Raw genomic sequence first — 22,267 nt, 5'->3', positions numbered from 1 at the left:
TATGATTGGAAAGTCACCCCCTTCCTGCTTGTCCACCCTGAGTTGTGCCCGCCCAAGCTGAGGTGGTCACGCAGCGGTAGACCAGCTTTCCCAATACCTGCTCTCACCTGAGTGCCTCCGCTCGGCGGCTTTGTACGGGCACATTAGTTCACAGACAGCTTCATTTTGCCTCTTTGTGTTTATAGTGTGGGGTGATATTTATGGTATGAAGGATCAATAGAGACTTGGGTTGATTCCCTATTTCTGTCAACAGGGAGAATTCACTCCCACAACTAGTAGTCATTCAGCTTCCTTCTCAGTGTGGGACTCAGTGTTGAGTTCTGGAATTCGTTTTGCAGAGTCAGGAATGTAACCTGCAGGTCACAGTGCCCCCCCACAGAGACTGGCAGAGGCAGGGGCATTGCTAACTTGTTGTAAGCCAAGTGTTATCTTTGCGACAGTGGCTTGAAGTCTCTGGGGAAAACAAGACAAAACCAAAGCAAGCTCTGCGTGATTCCTGATAAGTTATATTTCACAGCAAGTGTCCAACAGTATTCATCATGCTTATGGTTTCCTTTTTGGTGTGATTGCCCCAGTAAAAACATAAGATAAGATTTGAACTTGGGGCAAGTATGCTTCCATTTGAAGGAGTTCAGCGTTTACCATAACCAAAATCTCCTTCCCCCTCCACTGAGTAACTATAGAAGCCTTCTTGCACGTGACAAGAGGAGGCGAGAGTTTGGTGGCAGTTGACAGTGTGTCACAGGCATGCATGTGCTCACTTCAGTGGTAGCTGCCACGTGGGAGGGTACAACAGGCGTGCATGTGATCACCCAGATAGGCCTGCCAGCTCTGCCTGCCCAGCCCCTCTGTGGGGGACCCTCGTCCTTCTCTCTCCTGTCCTTCCCTCCTCAGTCAGGGCTGGATGAGGAGGGCAGAGCCCCACGCCCCAGGTGCTGGCTGGGTGGTTGGCAGGAATTGGAGGACCCTGAGGCAGAGGTCCCCCAGCTGGCACATAGTTGGATCAGGAAAGGCGGCAGAGTGAGGCCCTCTGCCCTGCCCCATCAGATCACCAGGTCCAAAGTCAAAGGACCAGTCACATGACGGCACCAGACCCTGGGCAAGGGCCATCCGGTGCAGGCAGCCGGGAAACCAGGCCTGATCAGGAGCCTCCAGTTACACAGCAGGCCTGCCAGCACAGGCTGCGGGTGGTCTCACAATGGCCATACCCACCGGGTTCAGAAGGAAGGCAGTGGACTCTCTGAGCCCTCCTCTTAGAAAGGAAAATGGACTTTCTCCCCTCAAATAGACCGGACAGTGGCCCTGGCCAGGACTGAGACAATTCTGGTGGCAACTTAGCATTTCACTCCCTCATAAACCCTGGGTGCCCTCCAGGCAAAGGCACAATTCAGACTCTGCTTCCAACCCCTGAACAGAGCCGGTTCCCCAATGGGGACAGCCGGGTTGCTGGAGTTTTGCTGCCCAGAATTGAAACTGCCCTGTCCAAGGCTGCCGTCCTCAGGTTTCCTTTTTCTAATCAATTGATTGGAAAGTCTGGGAGCACAAATGATCCCGTTCCATGTGCTTGTGTTCCTTGACATCATCAAGCGATTTTTCTTGGTAGGAGAGGATCCCAGGAATCTGCTGGTACTCATGCTTGAGGCTTTTAAAATTATGTCCTTGCTCTTCTGGGTTCTCAGAAGATTAAACACTTCTCTAGTAATCAGGGCCCTGATTCCCAGTGTCCTTCCTGGGTCCTGGGGAGGGGTTTGCTGCATAAGCCCTGGGGCAGCCCTGGGGCTGAGAGCCAGGCCAACCTCCCATGCCAGGGAAGTGCGCCCCAGGCCCGGACCCCCAGCATAAGCCTCTGAGCCTGTTCTGTGCCTCTGTGAGCATCTGGCATGTAGATAAATGTCAATCAGAATCAACTGTCATTCCTTTTTCTAATAAATAATGCCCAGTATATGAAACTGTATGTGCAGAAGGACCCACTTTTATTATAGAACATATAGAATTGGGTATATATGTGTCATAGTATGCATATATATTATACATACGTATTTCTCTCTAGAATGATCCTTCTAAAACATGTCAGTCCCCTGCTCAGAACCTTCCCTGATTTCCCATCTCATTGAGAAGAAATTCTTGCCTCCCTGCCCCGGCCCACAGGCCTCCCCCCTCCACCTCCGTGGCTCCTTGGGTCTCATTTGCCGCCCGTCACCCCTCACCCCTCACCTCCCTGCTCTCCCTCAGGCACCCTTGCTGCTCCTCACACACTCCAGGCACACTCCCAGTTCAGTGCCTTTGCCCTTGCTGCACCCTCTGCCTGGAGCACTCTTTCCCAGGACCCTCATGCCCATGCTTGTTGGGGTTCCTGCGCCAGTGTCACCCCTCAGGGAGGCCCCCTCACAGCAGCCTGGCCTGCATCTCAGTCCCTAGCACCATGAGTGTTCATCTCTTGTAGGATGTAAACACCCTGAGGGAACCCTAGATGCTCTTCCCACTCTACCCCCGTGCCTGGCCCCGTGCCTGGCAGGTCAGAGCGCTCGACACATACTCACTAATATAACAGAGCAGCACGTGACCGTCACAGACACTGGCCTGCAGCTTTACAAACACTAACATCATCACAACTACCTGTTAAGGCAGGTGCTACTGTCACCCTCATTTTATACAGGGAAACTGAGGCACGGAGGGGTGAAGTCATTTACCCATGGTCACGCAGCAGTGCCAGAATTTGAACCCCAGCATCTGTCCTAGAGTCTGTGCTTTTAACCACTGCCCTGTACTGCCTCTGCTGTGGGCTGAGCAAAGGTGTGAGTGAGCAGGTTCCTTCGTCCAAAATACATCACACCCAGGACAGGAAGGCACCAGTGTGCGAACGTAAGCGATGTAAATGCGTCTCATAGGAAGGCACGGAGGGAGCCAGGGGAGGAAATGTACCAAAACCATTTTAGCACTCATCTCTAGACAGTGGGGTTTTCAGTGAGGTCTGTTTTCTTAACTATACGTATCAATATTTTCCGAGTTTTCTATCTGGGCTCGTATTAAAACGATAAAATTAAAATGTTTGCTTTTCCAAAGAACGTTCTGATGAAGGGCCAGCAGCTGCAAGTCCTGTCTGGGAACAGCTCGGGGCAGGGGAGGGGAGGCATGGAGGAGGGCCGCCCCTATGCCTGACCCTAATGAAGGTCTCCTCCCTTTGACCATCCAGGACATCATTGAGGGGGGCAGCCTGCGCATCCCACTCCAGGAACTGCACCAGATGATCCTGACTCCCATCAAGGCCTACAGCTCCCCGAGCGCCACACCCGAGGCTCACCGCCGGGAGACCCAGGCCTCGCACCCGCCCTTGCTGATGGGCCCCGAGAGCCAGAGCCCCGACTGCAAAGACAGTGCTGTGGCCACTGGCGGCACGGCCACCACGCCAGCTGGGGCCAGCGGCGGGATCCAGCCACGCCCGCTGAGCAGCTGCGATGGGGAACTGGCCGTCGCTCCCCTGCCGGAGGGAGATCTCCCCGGGCAGTTCACACGTGTCATGGGGAAAGGTACAGCCTGATTCTCCTACCTGCCCCTTTTCTTCTCTCAACACCACTAACCAGGGCCGCCAGTGCCTGAGGGGCTCTGGTGCTGGATAAACTGTCTGCCAGAGTGGAGGTCATTAGCCCACTTTACAGAAGAGGCAAGTTGCAGTGCAGAGAGGTTTAGGTGTTTGGATCTGAACTTGGATCTCTCTGACCCCCAAAGGCCTCTTCTTGGCCCTGTCTCCTTTATCTCCCACTCCTTCAGACCAGGGCGTGCTGGGCCCTCCTGGTAGAGCACTCACTGGGCCTTTGGACCTTCAAGCTAAAGTCGGTCCTTACCACGGGGCTCGCAAGGTACCACGGCCATCTGTGTGCGTGCTGTGGGGTGGGATGGAATTCACACGTGCTCCTCTGGGGAAGAGTGTCCTCTCCACCTGGACCACCCTGTGCCCTGGCTGAGACCCTTATGCACATATCCTTGACAACATCCAGCAAGAGAATAATTTGTGTTTATGGGATGTTTCACAAAAAAATCTTGAAAAAATGTGGTGAATGCCAGCACTTTTCCTTTGGGAAAGGGAAACAATTTTTTCTTCTTTATTGTCCAATATTTCAGACTATTTTAAAGAACCAAGTTTTTATCAAAAGGAATGGACACCTGAGTCTTGTAGTTACAGTGAGAAACGCCCCACGGTACCTGTCCTAAAAAAGACTTAAATCCCTAGCAGTCTGGCACAGAGGAGACGCCTCGTAGCATCCCTTGGAGCTGACACACCAGCAGGCCACCCTGGTCCTCACTCTCCCCACCCAAGGTGGGCTCTCAGCTGTGTGGGATTAGGCCAGTTGACCCTGTGGGTGACGGTACCTGTGGGAGTGGCACCTGAGCTGCGGTACCTCACCCCCTTCCCTGTCACAAGACTTCTGCTGGGCTTACCCCTCAGGAAACCCACACTCCTCTGGCACAGCTTTTTCTTAAAGTTTAACTACTTTCAAATAAATTATAAAATAAATTCATGCGCAACATACAAAATCAAAACTAAACAAAATGGTGGAAGGTAAAAAAATAGCGCCCCCACTCCAAGCCCTGCCATCTTCCTCCCCAGCGGTGAACACTATAAACAGGTTTGGACCATCCCTTCAGAAACTTTATAATCATATAGAAGCACATGAATATCCTTTTACACTTGAAAAGGTCTTGTTTACATGTTTTTCTACAGCTTGCTTTTTTTAGCATTATATATTTTTAATATTTCCATCAATACAATGGCACCACCTTGTTCTTTTTTAAGGTTGCCTACTATCCCACCTTTGCATAAACCCTAATTTACTTAGCAGATTCCCAATTAATGGACATTGAGGTGGTTTCCAAGTTTTTGTTACTACAAACAATGCTATACTGAAAATCTGTTTGCAAAGATGTGGTATAGATGGGACTCTGTGTATGCAGGATTAGGGAAGCTTGATGCCCAGGCTTCAAGCTTGATCTACTTGAGCGTGAGGCACTTTCACTTCTAATTGACATCTTTTGTCCAACCATCTCCACCGTGGCCTTCAAAACATTACATCAAAATCAGAGCATCGAGACCTCTAGGATGATAGTAGAAGAGGCTACACCAGCGTGGCCATGAGAAATCCAGTAGGGGTGTGCTCTACCCGCAGACTCACTCTGCTGTCTCTGTCACCACTCACTTGCGTGTGCAGGTAAACCCGCGTGTGTAGAAGTGTGTGTATCCCTTTGAGAAAACAGCCCTCCAATGACTGAGCAGCAGGACCCACACACCCCATGTCCTGAAAGACATGCCAGCCTCGTTACTCCAAACGAGGAACCAGTTCATTCATAAAATTATGGAGACTGCTGTCTGATAACCGTGGCGGCCTTTGATGTTTTTGAGCTTCCTCTCAAAATGAGCCTCTTTCAAAGATAGAGCTCAGGACACTACTGCATTCTTCCCTCTCAGAGCCTCTGTCAGGCTGCATTGCAAAGGCTCAATATAGAATGGTATGCCTGGAATTAACCAAAGGGGCTTCTTGAGGCAAGGGTTCCCGTGGTGATGGATCCTTTGACTTCAGAGGAATGAGGAGCCTCCCGGCCTTTTTTGTGATCCTTACGTAAAGCCACAGGCACACATACTTCTCAAAATATTGGTCCTGAAAGGAAATCAGAGGCAGATCTCAGAGGTTAAAATGGGTGTGCATTTTTCTAATTCATCTCCATTTTTTTTTTTTTTTAATTCACAGTGTGCACACAGCTCCTGGTCTCCAGACCTGATGAGGAGAATATAAGTTCCTATTTACAGCTCATAGACAAGTGTCTAATTCATGAAGTAAGTAGTGATAGGTTTCACAAAACTTTTTCTCATTGCTTAGAAATGGTTATCAGAGTTTCTGTGATGTGGTCATTTGGGTTTCCAACAGCTTGTTCTTGAAGGGTGGATGGTCATAAATAGTAGCTGGGGCAGAACTCAGCTGTGGTGGCCTCAAACTTAAACACAGCTTGTGTATTCCTTTGGTGTCCAAAGATTCGTCTAGACTGAGCTCTGATGTGAGAGTGAATGCCTGAGAGAAACTTCTGACTCCAGAAGAATCCCTGAGTGACCAACCCAGGGTGGTTAACATGCAGCCCTGCCGTCTAGCCCTTGGTGTTTTCAAGTCTGTTTAAAAATTTGTGTTGAAACATTTTGCCTTTTGGCTCAGGGAAATTTGAGGCAGAGAGGAAGAGAGAGTACACGAAAGAAGTAATGTGTGTTTGTGTGTATGTCGTGTATGGTTTGATGGCTGTTCTGCTGTGTTTTGGTTTGTGATTTTTATGGGACTTGTGTTTAGCCGTATGTCCTTTGGAGGAAAGACTGAGGCAGGCTGGAGCTGTGCCCACCAGACTCTCCGAGTGAACACAGTGTTCACCTCGAGCGAGGCAGGTCCTGGGCACTCTGCCCTGGTGGCTACTCAGAGGGAAACGTGGGGATGGGGTTGTCCCTCAGATCTAGGACTCCAGTGGCTTCTTGGGTGCCCCTGCCACCCCAAAGAGATACAGACACAAGCTCTAGGCTTCAGAAAACTTGGGACTAGATAAACCTAGGGTGCTGAGACCTTTTTGTGGGATTTTGACGTAAGAACAAGATGGTAAAGGCCATCAAGTCTCCTCTCCTTGGCCATGTTGGCAGCCAGAACCCCAGAAGTCCAGTGGGTCCCAGGGAAGGGACATACCCTGCGCAGAGATCCGGCCTCACCGACCCTCCCAGCTGCCACACGGGCATATCTGCTGCCAGTGGTCTGATTCCGTTCTCAGCTCTTGGCCCTTCTGTGGTCTGCCTCTGCCTGCCCCTCACCTGCAGGTGGACAGTCTCCCTCTGGGTGTCCATCGCAGCCACCCCTCCCCTATCCCCTAAACCCTCATTTTTGAGATTTCCTCTCACAGTGGCTGAATTCTTGTGCGTCCCTCCCACCAATCCCCGACAAACCTTTTGTGTTTCCAATCCTGACACTGCACTTGTCTTGGCCAGCAAAAGGTGACAACAGAAGAGAAGGCAAGAGCACACTGACGAATTCTGCATCTCATTCATTCCATAGATATTTACTAAGCACCTAGCACCTGTCCCTCGCTAGGTAGCTTTCAGTGTGAGGGTGGTGGGTGAGATGAAAGGAAAACGGGGCATCACATACATGATGACACAGCCTATGAGAAGGCCATCCAGCGTGCCACGGAGCCCAACTGGGGAGCGGCAGGCACCGACCCAGAGCCGGAAACGGGACACTGCCTCGGGGGAACTGCCTCCAAGCCGGACCTGAAGGCAAGCTAGAGCCTGGGTGGTAGAGACTCGGTGGTCAGGAGGTGGGAGAGTGCCCCAGGCGGAGAGCGGCGTCCAGGGGGCTCTGCGTCTTGTTGGGGAGAAAGACATTTCGGGTAGACTTCAGGGGGACTGATCAGGGGAGGATTTAAACTTCTGAAAAGCAAACCAGAGCCCTGCTTCCCCTCCCACACCCACTCTCTCATTGAGCCTTCAAGATGTTGGAGGGCAATTACCTTCCACCACGCCTAAGTCTGCTGAGCCCCTGAGACAGAACAACGCGGCCTCCAGCCGCCTCCGTTGGACAGCGCATGAGCTTCCTAACCGGTCTCCGCCAGGCTGAAGATTTGGCCTGATGCTTCTCGCTTTCCTGCCACCATGCATGCCCTCTCTGGGCGTCCTGGCTCTCCTTTCTGTTTCTTTCCCCTTTTCCTCCCTGGCAGCCCCAAGTGATTCAATGCAAAGACGGCACTGTGCTGGCAAGAGCCTGCGACTGCAGTGGGGTGGGGGCCGCTCCTAATGGGAGTCACGAGCGGAAACGAGCTCATGCCATGTCTGCTTGCCTGAATCTGTGTCAGGTTGCAGGGGACTGCGATCTGCTTTGGAAAGGAAAATGTTGTTCAAGACTTTTTATTATTATAGTTCGAGAAAGAGGAAACACATCTGAATAATTTTCCACAGCCTCAGGTTATTCTGTGTGTACAGAACACACCCTCCCTGTGAGGTTTCATCGAGGCGCACAGTCTCCATCCTGGCTGAAGGTTGGCCTGGGCTTGGAGAGACAGGACTCCCATTCACAGCCCGAACATGCTGTTCTTTTTTTTTTTTTTTAATGGGAAGTTTATTTTATGTGGCCACTGCCTTCTTTTTTGTGTGTGAGGAAGATCAGCTCTGAGCTAACATCCATTGCCCATCCTCCTCCTTTCTTCCCCCAAAGCCCCAGTAGATGGTTGTATGTCACAGTTGCACATCCTTCTAGTTGCTGTATGTGGGACGCGGCCTCAGCATGGCCGGACAAGCGGTGCATCAGTGCGCGCCCAGGATCCGAACCCGGGCCGCCAGCAGCGGAGCGCGTGCACTTAACCACTAAGCCACGAGGCCAGCCCCCCGAACATGCTGTTCTTTAGCTGACTCGAGGGGGAGGGTGTTGACTAAGCCAAGACACCTTCCTTCCTTCCCAGGGATGAAGGGACCAAGTCCCTAGAGTAGTAAACGGAAGGACAGGGAAGCGCCCAATTTTGTATCTGAGACCAATCACTTTGTCTCCTGGATTATAATCCCAGGCTTCTTGCCTCCTCACCATCTCGAGAAGGTTCTGGGAAGATGAGCTCTTGCCCCCTGTATGAGCCTTTTAATCCAGCCGCAAAAGCTGTAGGACACATCTTCCTCCAGACAGACTTATTGGTCTGGGCCTGACAGGGAAGGGGACTCGGGAGTGGCTGCCTGGCTGTGTCTGGGCAATCTGTAGTGTGGAATATTCCTTCCCCTCCAGCCCTGAGGAAGCTGCTGCCAGCCCAGCCTAGAGCTGCAGTGGAGGGGGCTGAGGTGAGGTATCAGCCATTCTAGCCAATAGGGGAGCTCCCACAACGGAGTGCTACTTTGTAAGCACACACAGGAACCAGCTTTCAGAACACACTCTGAGTCAGCTGTGACCTAGCTCCTGTCCATGCCTCCCAGCTGCAGCTTCCACGACTGAGAAGAACCGGCCACCACACTCACTCAGCACTGCTTAGGGGCTTGCTCCTGTCTGCACCCCAGAACTAAATGAGCCTGATGCCCTGGTGTTGAGTGAATGAGCTGACCTCTCTGGGGCGGGTGGAGTGTGCCTACATTTCCAGCTCTTTGGATGCTCTTTGCCACCATGGGAGATGTCATGTATGAATTGGTGTCCTTGGAAGCACTTTGAATGCACATCTATAAAGTTAGCCTTTTACTCCTTTGTCACTTGAAACTCAGGCCAGTTGTCCTTTGGGCTGGCTCCAGACGAACTCAGTATTGTAGTATTGAGACCTTGAAGTCATTTATTGGCAAGATGATTGTTGAAGAGCAAGTGTGATGAACACTCATGTACCACCACCAAAGGGCTGGTCTCTGCTGCCAGAAAACCCTGCGAAGATCTGTAAGCAGCACTTGTTGAACCATTGCTGAGAGCCAGGCCTGTTCTGAGTCTTCTAAGTGCTTGTCGTGTGTTATCTCATTTAGTCCATACAACGTCCCTTTGAGGGAGGTGTTATTATCCTCAGTTTTTAGAAGGAACCGAGTCTTGGAAAAGGAGCTTGCATAAGGATGTACAGGGACTCAGGGCCTTCCTCTAAGCTCCAGAGCCCTCCTCTGACCCCTGGGCTGGACCCTCCTCTCCATGGCATCTTGACCAGCACACCTGTGTCTTTTGTCCTCACTCAACATTTGGCTGAATAAGCTGGTCAAAAGCAGAATCTGTCCATCCCTTTCGTCATTAGTCCAGCAGAAACGCTTGCCTCCGCGGTTTTCAGAGGGGTTCATGTAGAGGTGGACGCTCACTGAGCATGAGCAGCAAATGAGAGGGACCACTTAGGAGAACCACATCGTCACCTTGTAGCCGTGGGACCATCCCACCATGTACCTTAAAGGGAGGTCTGCACCTCTTTCTCCAGTGGGACACTGAGTCCCTTGGTTGGTGGCCCTCTTTGATAAATATCCTTAATGGCATCTGGCTAAGGTCAACCAGGAGTAAAGAGTTTGCAAATCAATAACTTTTCTACAATATGACTCACATCTTTTTGCTTTTGTTCACATAGCTCTCCTGTGTTTAGGTCCTTAAAGATTAAATGTCATCAGGAGAAAATTAAGCTGTCATGTTTTCTCTGTTTGAGAAATCTGTTTCCTTCATGGGAAATAGCCATATAGTCTGTTACTCTAAGTAATAGCTTGTTGCTACTTCAAGGATTTCATGCCTTATTGACAAAACTACTGTGGGTAAGTTATCTCCATCATTGTTACTGCTACTCAGTCAAATTTGATGTATTTCCCACAGCACGTGGACCACAGTTCCAGGCCCTTGAGAGGGGATTCCATATCGCATGTGCAGCCTCGCCGTCTCGAGTACTACATGTCCGTGTTCACTTGCATCGGAATTACCAGGGCACCGGCTACAACCGCAAACTCCCTAGACTCCTCTCCAGATCTGTTAAAACAGGCTCCGGGTGTGTGGGGAGGGGTCCATGAATCTGCATTGTAACAGTCTCCTTAGGGGATTCTAATATATCATGAATTTGAGACTCTGTGTTGGGGACTTATAACCGCCGTAAAGTCCTTCCCTGGGCCATGGTATACACAAAAGGATGCATGATATATCTATATCATGATATAGATGACAATGTAGGCAAAATATCCCCAAACACCAGTTTTAGTAGACAAGACTTGAGAAGTCATCAGATCTACCCATTTTCCTAAACTTTAGACAAAGTTTAGGTCAGGATAAGGGCACGGGGCCCCTTAACTGGAGATTTCTCAACAAAGCCCTGAAATGCAGGGACTATACTTCATTTTCTGAAACCCCACAGACCACTCCCGGTGACCACACACCATCAAGTAGTTTGATTTTTGGAGTGATTTAGCATTTCCATTTATTATGAAAATGCAGGGCCCTGCAAAAGCCAGAGTCTTCAACAATCCATTTTGCAATTCATTCTTGGTTAGTAGATAGAATCCAGAGTGGAGGCAGGAGGAAAGGGAAGGTGGGAATGAATCTGCTGGAAATGCAACCAGAAACGAGCGTTGTCAAAAACTTAATGCGTGTACCTTGCCAGGCACCTCCTTTGTTAAATAACTTGAATTTTCGGTACAGACAGCTCCCAAATGAAACTGACTGCTGTCTGGACCAGGTTGGAAACAGGTGAAGAAAAGGCAGCTGCAGCGACTCCGATGTTCCCGTTAAGTGCATATTTCTCCCTCTGATGCCAGGCTGCGTCACCCATTAAAAAGTCCTGTTTGTTTTTGCAGGCATTTACAGAGACACAGAAAAAAAGATTGTTGTCATGGAAACAGCAGGTGCAGAAGCTCTTCCGGTCTTTCCCTCGGAAAACCCTTCTAGACATATCAGGATATCGACAGCAAAGAAAGTATGTTGGGATTTCATTATTTGCAATGCATGGTGGTTCCCCAGGGCCTCATTGCCTGCCTGGGTGCCCAGTGGGACTAGGCAGGACATCATTCCTTGTTCAGCAGGATGCCCTGTGGCAAATTCCAAATCACATTCCTTAAACAGGTGGGGTTGGGAAGAGGCAGTAGAGAGAGAGCATTCCGAGAGGGAGAGCTGAATGTGATCTTTTGTAACTCAATTCACATTGTCAAAATGACGGTATCAGTCCAGATGGGCATCAAAGGGAGAGTGGTGTGATTTAATGAATGCCAGCAAAACACTTGGTGGTCTATCCACAAAAGGGGGCTCTGAAAGGACAAAAATGGGTTGTTCTAACAGCACCTTAAGTGGTAGTGTGATTTTTTTCTCCCTTCTAGCTGCAGACAAGCTAATTATAGTCAGTGGCAGGGTGAAGAGCCCAGTGCTGGTCTATTTTGGTCTGAGCTGCAATCTAAGCGTGGAGCAGTACCATTCTTGGTTCTTCGTGGTACTTCAGCTTCTTGGATGCAGTTAAAAATAAGCCTGGTTGTACTTTGGAACCCATTGCCTTAATCTGGTTTCAAATTGGGGAATCCAGTTGCATATTAAAGGTGAATCACAGTGACAATGGGGGAGGACTTTGTGGAGGGCGGTGTTAAGCCTTGAAAAAGGACAGGGAGTTTTGGGGAGACAAGGGAATGATGATGCAGACACCCTGAAAAATCAACATTCTATTTTACATTTTTAAACATGAGCAGATAAATAATGATTTTTTCATTTGCACCTATCAAGTTCTGAATTCATTTCTCAGAGCATATATAGAAGCTCTGTGTTGTTAAAATTTTTGGCATTTATTTGCATGTGTGTCTTAAAACATCACTGTTATATGTTATTTAAGGGAGATAAGGCCAGTGGGAATTTGTGAAAAATCTTCATTAAAGATTAATGTAAAAATTGCAGTGTTATCCTATTCCAGCATATATAACTGTTATTTATGAAACAAACATTTAGCATTTCCTATGTGTCAAGTGGTATCCAATCACTTTCAGAATATTAATGCATTTAATCCTTGCAACAGCCACATGAGGTAGAGGTGCTATTATTACCACAGTTTACAGAGGAGTCAGTTGGCAGTGGCACCGGGATTTGGACCAGGCGGGCCAGTGCTAGCTCCAGAGTCAGTGAGTGCTCTTAACCTCTGCGGAGAGCAGGCAGCTCTCATGGTCTGATGTATAGAAAAGACTATCCGGCAAAGCAACACGACACGGCAAAGCAACACTCTTTCTTGCCAGCTCCCTGGCCCCAAGCCCTCTGGGGTTGGCCTCCCTAGTGGGTTGGGCTAGACCACCTGTACATCCTAAGGATTCCTGGGGGCCCAGACGAAAGGCCAGGCCTGCTCCTCAGCCTGCTCCCCTGGGGCTGCCCCCTTCCCAGGCTCTCGCTGTCCTTGTAAGGGCAGCAGTACCTCTCCCAAGGCGGAGGAGGAGGTCCCAGACCCCTCTTGCAACGCCAGGCCCTCGGGAGACACGTTCCAAAAGGAAGAAGGAATTCAGAGGTTGAAGATGAAGACGGAGCTTTGCAGCTCATGGCTCCTCCTCCCAGAAGTGTCGTCCCCTGCCTCTGTCCACCCTGCTTTGTCCTTGGTCCCATCAGAGTTCCCTGCTTAGGGTGGGGCAGAGGGCAGTAACCTGGACCTCTCTAGGATGTTATAAACCAACGCTTGTATTGGACTAACCCAAGGTGTGTCAGTTTGGAGTCCTCATGGACCGCTTTTTATTGATTACATAAGAATGAATTCAATCATCAGTTGTGGGTGTTCAATTGGAAGCTGCTAAAGCTCTAGAAAATAATTTGTTCTCATAAATACTACCTCTGGGATCTTTTTATGCTGTTAATTTGCTTTGAAGACCTGTTTCTCTGATAATACAAAGGTAACTGCAGCCCAGCCCCTGCTTGAATTATCAAAAATCCCCAATTAATTGGTTCTTATTCATGTTAATTTATCAGTCTTTTCACACGTTTCAAGGTAATGAAATCAGTTGGTTAGATTTAAGAAAGCAGAGAAAGAGAGACACAGATGGGCAGAGCAAGAGAATGAAAAATGAAAACTTGTCTTTTCACTTTGTTCTCTCCCCAGAAAGAATGATTATTTCATTAAGCCTAGTGATCTTAAGTAACCTAAGCCTTCCCTCTGGCTGCCAGCAGTGGCAGCCCTCAACACGTCTGGCTTTGTAATACCCAACTAAGGACACCACAGTGGGGCCCCACCACCATTAGAAAGATAGCTTGGCCAAATTCTAGTCCCCATCCGTCCCAGCCCCAACGTGTTCTGGGCTCCACCCCCCGCAGACAGCCACGCTCCGTGCGTCCGTCCGGACACCAGGAGTCCCCAGAGCCCACCCTCTCTTCTGACTGGTGTCCCCTAACAGGATCCTCTGCCCACATTATATTGCTGAAGAAAATTGTCTTGCCTTCCTGGAAGCACAAATTATTTTAGCATCAATCATCGACCATTGTATTTGCATATGAGATAAGTTTTTAAAAATCCAACCAAAAAGGAAAATGAGCAAAAGAGCTCTCCACACTGAGTCAGGAATGTCTTCACAAAGCACTGAGTCATCTACCAGGTGGCCAAAATTCTGACTCCAGAAACCAAAGAACTAGTTTTTATAGTTGAAAAAAAACAACCACTGACCCTTGTCTCCTCCTGTCACATATCTCAGATGGTCCTTCCTCCAAAGGAAGGCTCTCTGATTGCATGAAATCACTTCTACCCTTCTTGGTCTGAATTTCTTCTTTCAAACCAAAAGTTTTCAACCTTAGTAGAAGAAGGGAGAGGGGGTAAAAAAAAAAAGGGAGAAAGGATGAGATAAACAGAGACACCTCAAACAGTGAGCCTCCTCCTTCTCCTCACATGGAGATGAGCCCCGGACTGCAATCGGGAACCCTTTCCTTGACCACAAAAGCCTGGAGGTGGAAAGACGCAGCGCACAAACCAGTTGCAGCCAGCACACTGTGGAATTCTCTTCCCTGCCCCTCTCTCCCTGGGAAATGTAGTAATTCTGGAGAGAAGAGAAACATTTTCTGAGATCAACCCTGCTGATGGCTTAGCTGCTCCTCCCTCCACACACACACAACCCTCTCTTTCTCAGGAGGTAACTGCTTTGCAGCCCCTCCCCATCACCCTCAACTTGTTAAACTATGTCAGCCATCAGCCAGTCTCCTGGAGTCTCCTCACAGGCTCAGCACAGGCCTCCTCTGCATGGCTGGGAGAGCCAATCTGTTCCATCTTGTGGCCATTGGAGGTAAAGCATTTTGACTTAAACATCAGTGACTGACTAAAGCTGACTCTTCTTGGAAAGAATGTGCTGGTTCCTGAAACCCCACTGGCTTCTGTGTGCAGAACCTGAGGCATGTCGGAGAGGACAAGTTTTTCGGCACTGAGGTCACCGGACTAATGGGAGCATGGCATCCAAGTGCACTGCCTAGGGTCCCCAGCAGCCTCCTGCATGGACCCAGGCAAAGCACGTGACCTCCAGGTCTTTCCTCAGCGAGGGCCTGCGGAGTGGGGAGCAGTCAGTGCCTGAGGTCCAGAGCACTTGCAAACATCATCTTTGTCCCCATATCCCTCCTCTCAACTGGGAGTCAGAGCCCCAGACAGGGGGTCATTTGGAGAGGCAGTATGATGGCAGAGACTGATTCATTCAATCTGCATTTACTGTGCAAGGAGCTGGTTCAGGCAGGGGACATGCAGGATTGATGAAGACAGACATCATCTTTTTTCTCATGGAGCTTACATCCTACTGGGGCTACTCTCTCCAAGTGTGCTGCACAGACAGACGCCAGAAGTGGACTGCAGTGTGATAGAGAGAGCACTGACCCTGGCTCAGCCACCTTCTTGCTGTGTGGCCTCCGGACGGCATGTGAGTGCTCAGGGCCCGGGGACACAGCCTGAAGAAGACTGAAGAGCTTGCTGCTTAACCTTCTGGGCTCATATGCCCGCGCTGCCCCCTAATGGCTGTGTGACCTTTGTGAAATTATTAAGCTCTCTGTTTTACTTCTCCAGCTGTACAAGGGGACCGAGCGCCTCCCTCACAGGGTTGTCATGAGGACTGAGGAATCAACATAAACGTCCCAGGGCAGTGCACATGATATTTGCTCTCAGATGTTAGCTCTAATTCGAATCATAGCCCTTTCCTGGCATGGAGCCCCTGACCCCCGACCCCTGTAGGCATCATAACTGTCACAATGTGAGCAGACCCCCAGGAGGCGTCCCACTGGCAGCCTGGGAGGGGGAAGGGCTGAGGGCGGCTGACGGTACCTCGGTTCTGCTCTGCTCTCTCTGCCAGCCGCGGCTTCGGGCAGTCCAACTCCCTCCCGACGGCCGGCTCTGTGGGCAGTGCCATGGGCAGGCGGAACCCACGCCAGTACCAGATCCCCTCTCGGAACGTCCCTTCCACCCGCATCGGCCTCCTGGGCACCAGTGGATTCGTCAGCTCCACCCAGCGCAATACCACAGCCAACCCCACCATCATGAAGCAAGGAAGACAGGTTTGTTCTGCCCCAGGGAGGGGGCTGGGCAGCCAAGCTCAGGGCCTAGGGCTTCAGGAAGTCCCCCCAGATGACCCCAAGGTGAGGGGAGAGGCCAAGGGGGCCTAAAGTGAGGGACAGTTGTCCCTGTGCTCGCAGGTACATTGTTTCTCTGGGAGACACAGCCAGGCCGTGGCTGCACCTGGCTTCTTGGGGATTGGCTTAGTGTACCCCATCACCACTTTAAGCTTGGGGGCCCTGCACACGGGGGCATTTAGGAAGACACGCAAGGCCTATGTCTCATTTGCCTCCATCCTTGACCTGTCCCAGCAGATCTCACCACCTCCCGGATCTGGCTTCCAGGGCTTTCTTAGCTTTTTTATCCTCACAAGGCAAAGAGCTCCTTTGTCATGGTCCCAGCTGGGGTGGAGAATCCACAGGAAGGAGCCTGGGAGAGGCTGTCAGAGAGAAAGCTGAAACATTCTCAGCCAGTCAAGGCCATGCTGTCCAGAGGTTCTCCCTGTGTGATTTGGAGCTCTGCACCCCACCAGTCCTCCCCCACCCCACCCGATGCTTTCCACCTGTGTGCGCCCAGCTCTGTGGGGCTCTGCAGGTTGGGGCTGGGATTGGTGGGACACAAGTGGGTCTGAGGTTCTGCGTTGTCATGAGAAACTAAGGGATGGCAGATTGGATTAAAAACAGGAAAACAGCTCCAGGCGAGAGAGGCCAGGATCCACTCCCCAGGGGAAGCAGCCCCGGTATGAGAGAGCCCTGCTTTCTGACCATTGTGGGAAGCCCCCAGATTGGTTCAAGAGGAAGTCACCGCTAGGACACCCGTGAAGTAATAAACACACAAGCTGAGTTTTGCCAGCTCGTTGCCAGCTGAGTTCTTTTTTCTCCCTCTTGCTTTGTAGTAAATTATAAGAATCTCAAGAAGAAAATCAAATGAGAGCCCTGAAATAGTCTGTGCTCTTCATTGCAAACATTTATAGCAGTCCCCCATTTCCAAGAAAGGTGATAGGAAAAGCAAAGGCAACAAAGGGATGAGAAGAGCTTGGAGACAGGGAGATGGGTGGGCAGGCAAAGCTGAGGCTCAGAGAAGGGCCCAGGGCTGGGGGGGTGGATATAATGAATGGAATCTAAACCCCTTCTCTACAAATGTACAGATGGGCAGTGCAGGCCTGCAAGCCCTTTTCCAGAAGTCAGCAGAGAGTTCTCTGGGGTGTCTGCCTCCTGAATTCTGGGGGGGCCCTGCTCCAACCCCACCCTGCATGTCTGGACTGACAGGTTCCCCTTGGGTGTCTCTCACTAGAACCTCTGGTTTGCCAACCCCGGGGGCAGCAACAGCATGCCCAGCCGCACACACAGCGCAGTGCAGAGGACCCGCTCGCTGCCCGTGCACACTTCTCCACAGAACGTGCTGATGTTCCAGCCGCCAGGTAGGCCCGGCACTGCCCTCCCACTCTCCTCTGCCTCGGCACAGAGGGGAGGCCGGGACGCCAGAGTAGATGCCCTGGTGACCCAGCCGGGAAGTGCTTAGCCTCCACTGTCACCGCGCATTCTGTTGAGCTTCCAGAAGCCTTTCCTTTTTTAGACTGTGCCTTGCCAGCAGGAATAGCGGCTCGTTGGCTGGGAGCCAGCACATGGAGCCCCAGAGTCAGTAGCAATCTGACAGGGATATTTTTGATACTAGGCGTATTTCTAGATTGAGTAAACCAGAGATATCACCAGAGGGCTTTTCGGGGGAGGTGGGAAGGATTCTACGTGTAGCGTGTGTGTATGGTTTGTGTGTATGTGGGGGGATGTGTAGAGAGTGAGACAGAGAAAGAGAAGACTCGATGGTGGTGTTGCTAAGAGACGCCCCTGCTTTGGGCGTGCCTTGCAGACATGTGGGACCAGCCGTCTTGCCTTTTCTGGGTTAAAGAGCAGCTTGGTGCACCTCAAGTCCCTCTCATTGTGCCCCACGCCTCCTGACACAGAGTAGCCAGAATCGTGCACAGCCAACAAATGTTCACACCCTTTCCCTGTGCAGACAGCAACCTCTTAGACTCCACGAGGAATACCAACCCACGAGAGCAATTACTACACCGACTGAGATGTCCCTCTAGGCGGCTAAACCTGACATGTGTTGTACCTGTAGGAAAAGACGCGGCTAGGCAGTAGGTGCACTCCGTACAATAAGTCTTCCAGGAGTTTAAGGAAGGAAAATGTCACTGTGGCCTGGGGTGGGCAAGGAAGCTTCTCAGAATTGAGCTGAGCGTCAAGGGACAGAGGGTGAAGAAGTGGAAAGAGGAGACCAGAGTTATAGGCAGAAGGAGCCAAGGAAGCAGCACTGTGAGAGCCACGGTGAGTCCTCGCTGTGGCCAGGCCAGAGAGTTGGGCTGAATTAGCAGTGAGCAGACCAAGGGAGCTGGAGAGAGTGCAGCTGGTGGTGGGGACTCTGAATCCAAGGCCGAGGAGCTCGGACCCAGCTGCTCTTGAAGGGGAATCTGTGGAAGATTTTGAGCCTGGGGGTCAGGCAGGATTGTGCATGGAGGAGGGAGAGAAGGCAGAGTGGAGGTGGGGAGGCCACAGAGGAGGAGGAGGACGCTGACGACGAGGAGCCACCGCCACAAGGTAAGGTGTGTCAGGAAAGGAAGGGTCATCCACGTGGTCCAGATGCTTGTTTAAAGTTGCTTCTTGACTTCTAGAACCCTTCCTATTTGCACACTTTTGTTTTAAAGCTCCTTTTCTCCGTTTCAATGCTTATAGCTATTTTTCTTCCTGGGAAGAAATACTTGATAAAATTTGGGCGTCGTGAAGGCCTTCTCACTAGGTAGTTCCAGCCTCAGTTTTCATGCAGAATTATACATAATCCCTTCCCAATAAAAAAAGAATCTGGACAAGATTTGAAGACACCCTGGGCGCAAGGAGGTCGTTCACTTTGAATGAGCATTTCACCGTGACTTCAGCGCCGGGACTGCAGCCCAGCCACCGTGCAGCCTCGCAGGAGCCCCGGCACAGCTGACCGCTCTCCTTTAGTCCTAACACCTCTGCAGCCTGCTCTCCTTTCCAACCTCCTGTTCCCCTCCGGCAGCTATCCTCCAAGTCCTCAGTCCTCTATGTTCTCGCCGCACCTTCCCCGCGTTCTCCGTCTTAATTAATTGAGAAGACCGGGCCCATGGGGAGGCTGGGCGGTTCCTGGGAGGAGGGCTACTTGGGCTTGTTGACGGGGTCCTCCATCTGCACTTTGTTTCCCTTCCACAGTCGCACAGCGGTGCTGAGCAGCTGGCTTGTGCTCAGGACAACTATGACCCTAAGGCCATTTCCACCCTCTTCCCATGAAGCCTCTTGTTCCCATAATTAAAGAGTCAGATGATACAGAAGGGCCTATAAGGAAAAGTGCCTGTCCCCTCCCCTCCCTGTCCCGGCCCACAGGCCCATCTCCCAGAGGCAGCCACTCTCAACTGTCCTCCATTTTCCTGGCAGTTCCCTGCAAGTCTGTAAATAATGTTCTTTGGATACTGGACTTAGAACTCTGGAACGCTTGAGGTTTGTTTGTTTGTGTTTCGTTAGCCTCTGCCAAAGCAGTACAAACCAACTTCCAGCAAGGCCCTGACAAAGCACAGTATTTCTGATCACGAACGTGGCGTGGCCCAGGGCTAGTCCCTGTTTCCTGATTGCAAACACACTGGTGAGTGCTCGGCCGGGGCCGCTGGCGGTCCTGCCCAGCACGCTCGGCACGTGCTGGGTGGCTCTTCCTGGGACATGGTCATGAAGGGCAAGGCAGAGCAAGCCGTGACCAGGAGCTTCCGCTGGAGGGAATGGAGGCTGCAGGCAGTCTCTGCGTGGACACAGGGCGGCTCCTCAGCCTTTCCCAGACTGAAGCGCATCCCTGGCCCCTGCAGATCAGTCGCTGACGTGGCACAAGTCACATCAGAACTCTTCCTTCCTCCAGAGGCAGCAGCCTCCTTCCTAGGGCAGCCCCTCTAACTGCCACAGCCGGGCCCAGAGGAGGGCGCATCCCAGAGAGACAGGGGCTCTTCGAGGTGGGCCGGGCTCGTCTCCTCTGCAGATGGCCCTTCCACTCAGAGCAGCACATCCTGGTTAGCTGGGCAGGCGTCCAGGGGCTGGTGGCCAGTGGGCAGGACTAGACCATAGGGATCCCATCAGGGAGGCAGAAAGGGGCTTTCCTCCTCACACGAGCAGTAGTGACAGTGACACAAAATGGACGTCACACAGTAGAGATGTGTGACTGACCCAAAATGCAATACTCAGAAAACTGTGTTACAATACAACATAGTGTTTCCTCCTAGCCATTAGATGTCTTCAGAGCATCCATTTTAAACCACATGGGCAAATCTTGAAGACTACAATGCGTGCTGAGGAACCTATGATTCTATAAACTTAAAATAGTTCCATGAAGATGAAGAAAGACTTTAAATATCTCCAAAGAACACAGGACAGGCTGAGGCTGGAGCTGGCCTCACGCTGTGTGTCTGCTGACCGTCACCTCGCTCAGCTGTGCAGGCCACTGCCCTGTTCCCCGGATCTGCTTCTCCTGGGCCCTGGAGGCCACGTCAGGTGGGTTTTCCCTGTACTCGCACGTGGATGGGCCTTAGCTGTTTCCCAGGACAAGCCGGGAGAGCCGTCAGCTGACTGTCACCTCCTGCTGGCCTCTGGATGAGTAAGAAACACTAAGCTGGTCCTCCCAGAGCCAGGGGGACAGGGTCTGATACACTCACTAGCACAGTGACTTGAGCTCAAGACAAGGGTGGCGCCCAGCACCAACTGTCATGTTCCTCTGAGAGGCGGGGTGTTTCCTAACTGGACATTAGTTTGGACACTGCTTGCAGAATGATGCCTTGTCTTGGAAGCAGATCTGTTCCTGTTCACCTGGGCTCAGCCACGCTTGGGATCCAGTCAGAGAGGCTCTCACAGTGGCCCCGGGGGGGCACTAGGAGGTCCTAGAGGCTCCTCGCCACCTGGAGGGGCCTGGCTGGAAGCAGGCTTCAAAGGGAAAGCACAGGGAAGGGTAGGCTGGTGGCCTCACAGCGCTGCATTATGGGGAAAAGCATCTTTCCCTTACACAAAACCTAGTTTGCACCAGACGGCTCAGATATGAGGTGGATAAGGCACTGCCTTACGTGACAGCATTTCATGGTGTGACATAACTATTCACCACAGCAAACCTCCCCTGTGCACCGGCTCACGATAGGAATTCTACTGTTAGAATGCTGCATACCTGGGAGCATAGTGCACGAGGCTGTTATCATTCATTTCCTCCGTAGTGTGAGTTTCAGATTCCTTCCTGAGAACTGCTCTTAAAAAGAGTGGAGAGAAGGAGGGTGCCATCAGTGCACTGGGCCCATTAGGGGAGTGGAAGGGCTGCCGTGCAGAGGCACTGACTGAAATAGGGACCCGCGAGAAGTGCTTGATAAACATTTGCTCCCTGCCTTCTGGAAAGGCATGGCAAACAGCCCTGCCTAGGCCCGGCAGATAGTGGGGAGGGAGGCTGCTCAATGAATCAGTTCTCTCACAGCCAAGAACTCAGCTGGGCCCGGGCCCCTCTGCTTTTGAGAGACAAACTCAGAGAGACCAGCTTGGGGCAAGATGATACGGTATTGTCTTGTACAAATTCTCCTCATCACTTTTCGTGAAATTGTGGGTCCCGGAGGATTTCCATAGCACTTGCTTCCGTAGATTAGGAATGAGGCTGCCAGAGAAAGGCTGCGTTCCCTATGGCAGACGCAGGGGTTTGACTCATCATTCATGGTCCTCTGTGCCCGCCTGACCATCTCGCCTGACCATTTCCCTGCCTACACTGGTGGCTCCTTTTGTTACCACCTCCCCTTCCTTCTTGGCTCCCATCTTGCCTTGGCCCCTTCCTTCCTGACTCCCCTTGGCACAGAGCCCTGGCTCCCACCGCTCTGTCCTCCGTCCCTTCCTCGTCAGCCCAGCTTTCCTGACTTCTGTCCTTCCACAACCCCGCTTCTCACTTAACAGACTCAGAGCCTTCCTAGTTATTCAGCAGAGTAGCCTCAGTCTCTCTGGCAAAGTGGGATTCTGAAGGTTTTTCCTAGAACACCCTGGCGTTTTCTTATTCTGAAGTCCTGAAGACACTGGCCTCATCGCCTCAGCCTCCGCGGCTTGGAGAGAGCTGCAGAATTGCACCTGAGGGGCCACAGATGAGAGACGCAGCTGGGATGGCCGCCTTCTGCCAAGGAAAAGCCATGTGGGGGCCCACAGGTGGACTCTGCAGCAGCACCTCATTAGGGATAGGCAGCCGCTCCTTCCAGAATCATCTTGACCTGAGTCTGAGCACTAGGCTCTGCACTTGTGGGACTTCTGAAAAGCTGCAATTAATAAGC

The 22,267-nt window shown here is 51.4% G+C and overlaps 1 protein-coding gene across 9 annotated transcripts in view; it reads left to right on the top strand.

Moving 5' to 3' along the window:
• SAMD4A (sterile alpha motif domain containing 4A) overlaps positions 1-22,267 on the top strand; it is a 214,072-nt gene that overhangs the window by 178,927 nt on the left and 12,878 nt on the right. For 5 of the 9 annotated variants that reach the window (XR_015556192.1, XR_015556190.1, XR_015556191.1 and 2 more), the window contains 6 exons: positions 3,194-3,527; positions 5,742-5,827; positions 10,302-10,470; positions 11,270-11,388; positions 15,737-15,938; positions 17,230-17,356. Coding sequence is in view for 4 of the 9 variants with exons in the window: in XM_087448501.1 (XP_087304627.1) it covers positions 3,194-3,527; positions 5,742-5,827; positions 10,302-10,470; positions 11,270-11,388; positions 15,737-15,938; positions 17,230-17,356 (1,037 nt within the window). In the remaining 5 variants the exon portion in view is untranslated. The remainder of the gene's footprint in view (positions 1-3,193; positions 3,528-5,741; positions 5,828-10,301; positions 10,471-11,269; positions 11,389-15,736; positions 15,939-17,229; positions 17,357-22,267) is intronic. The other 4 variants (XR_015556189.1, XM_004426173.3, XM_004426172.3 and 1 more) reach the window with 1 other exon arrangement.

The sequence above is a fragment of the Ceratotherium simum genome, chromosome 24 (genome assembly GCF_057802395.1).
Source record: "Ceratotherium simum simum isolate JZ-2026a chromosome 24, ASM5780239v1, whole genome shotgun sequence".
Taxonomy (NCBI): Eukaryota; Metazoa; Chordata; class Mammalia; order Perissodactyla; family Rhinocerotidae; genus Ceratotherium; species Ceratotherium simum.
Note: the sequence above shows the minus strand (reverse complement) of the source record. Positions and strands in the feature narration are given on the sequence as shown.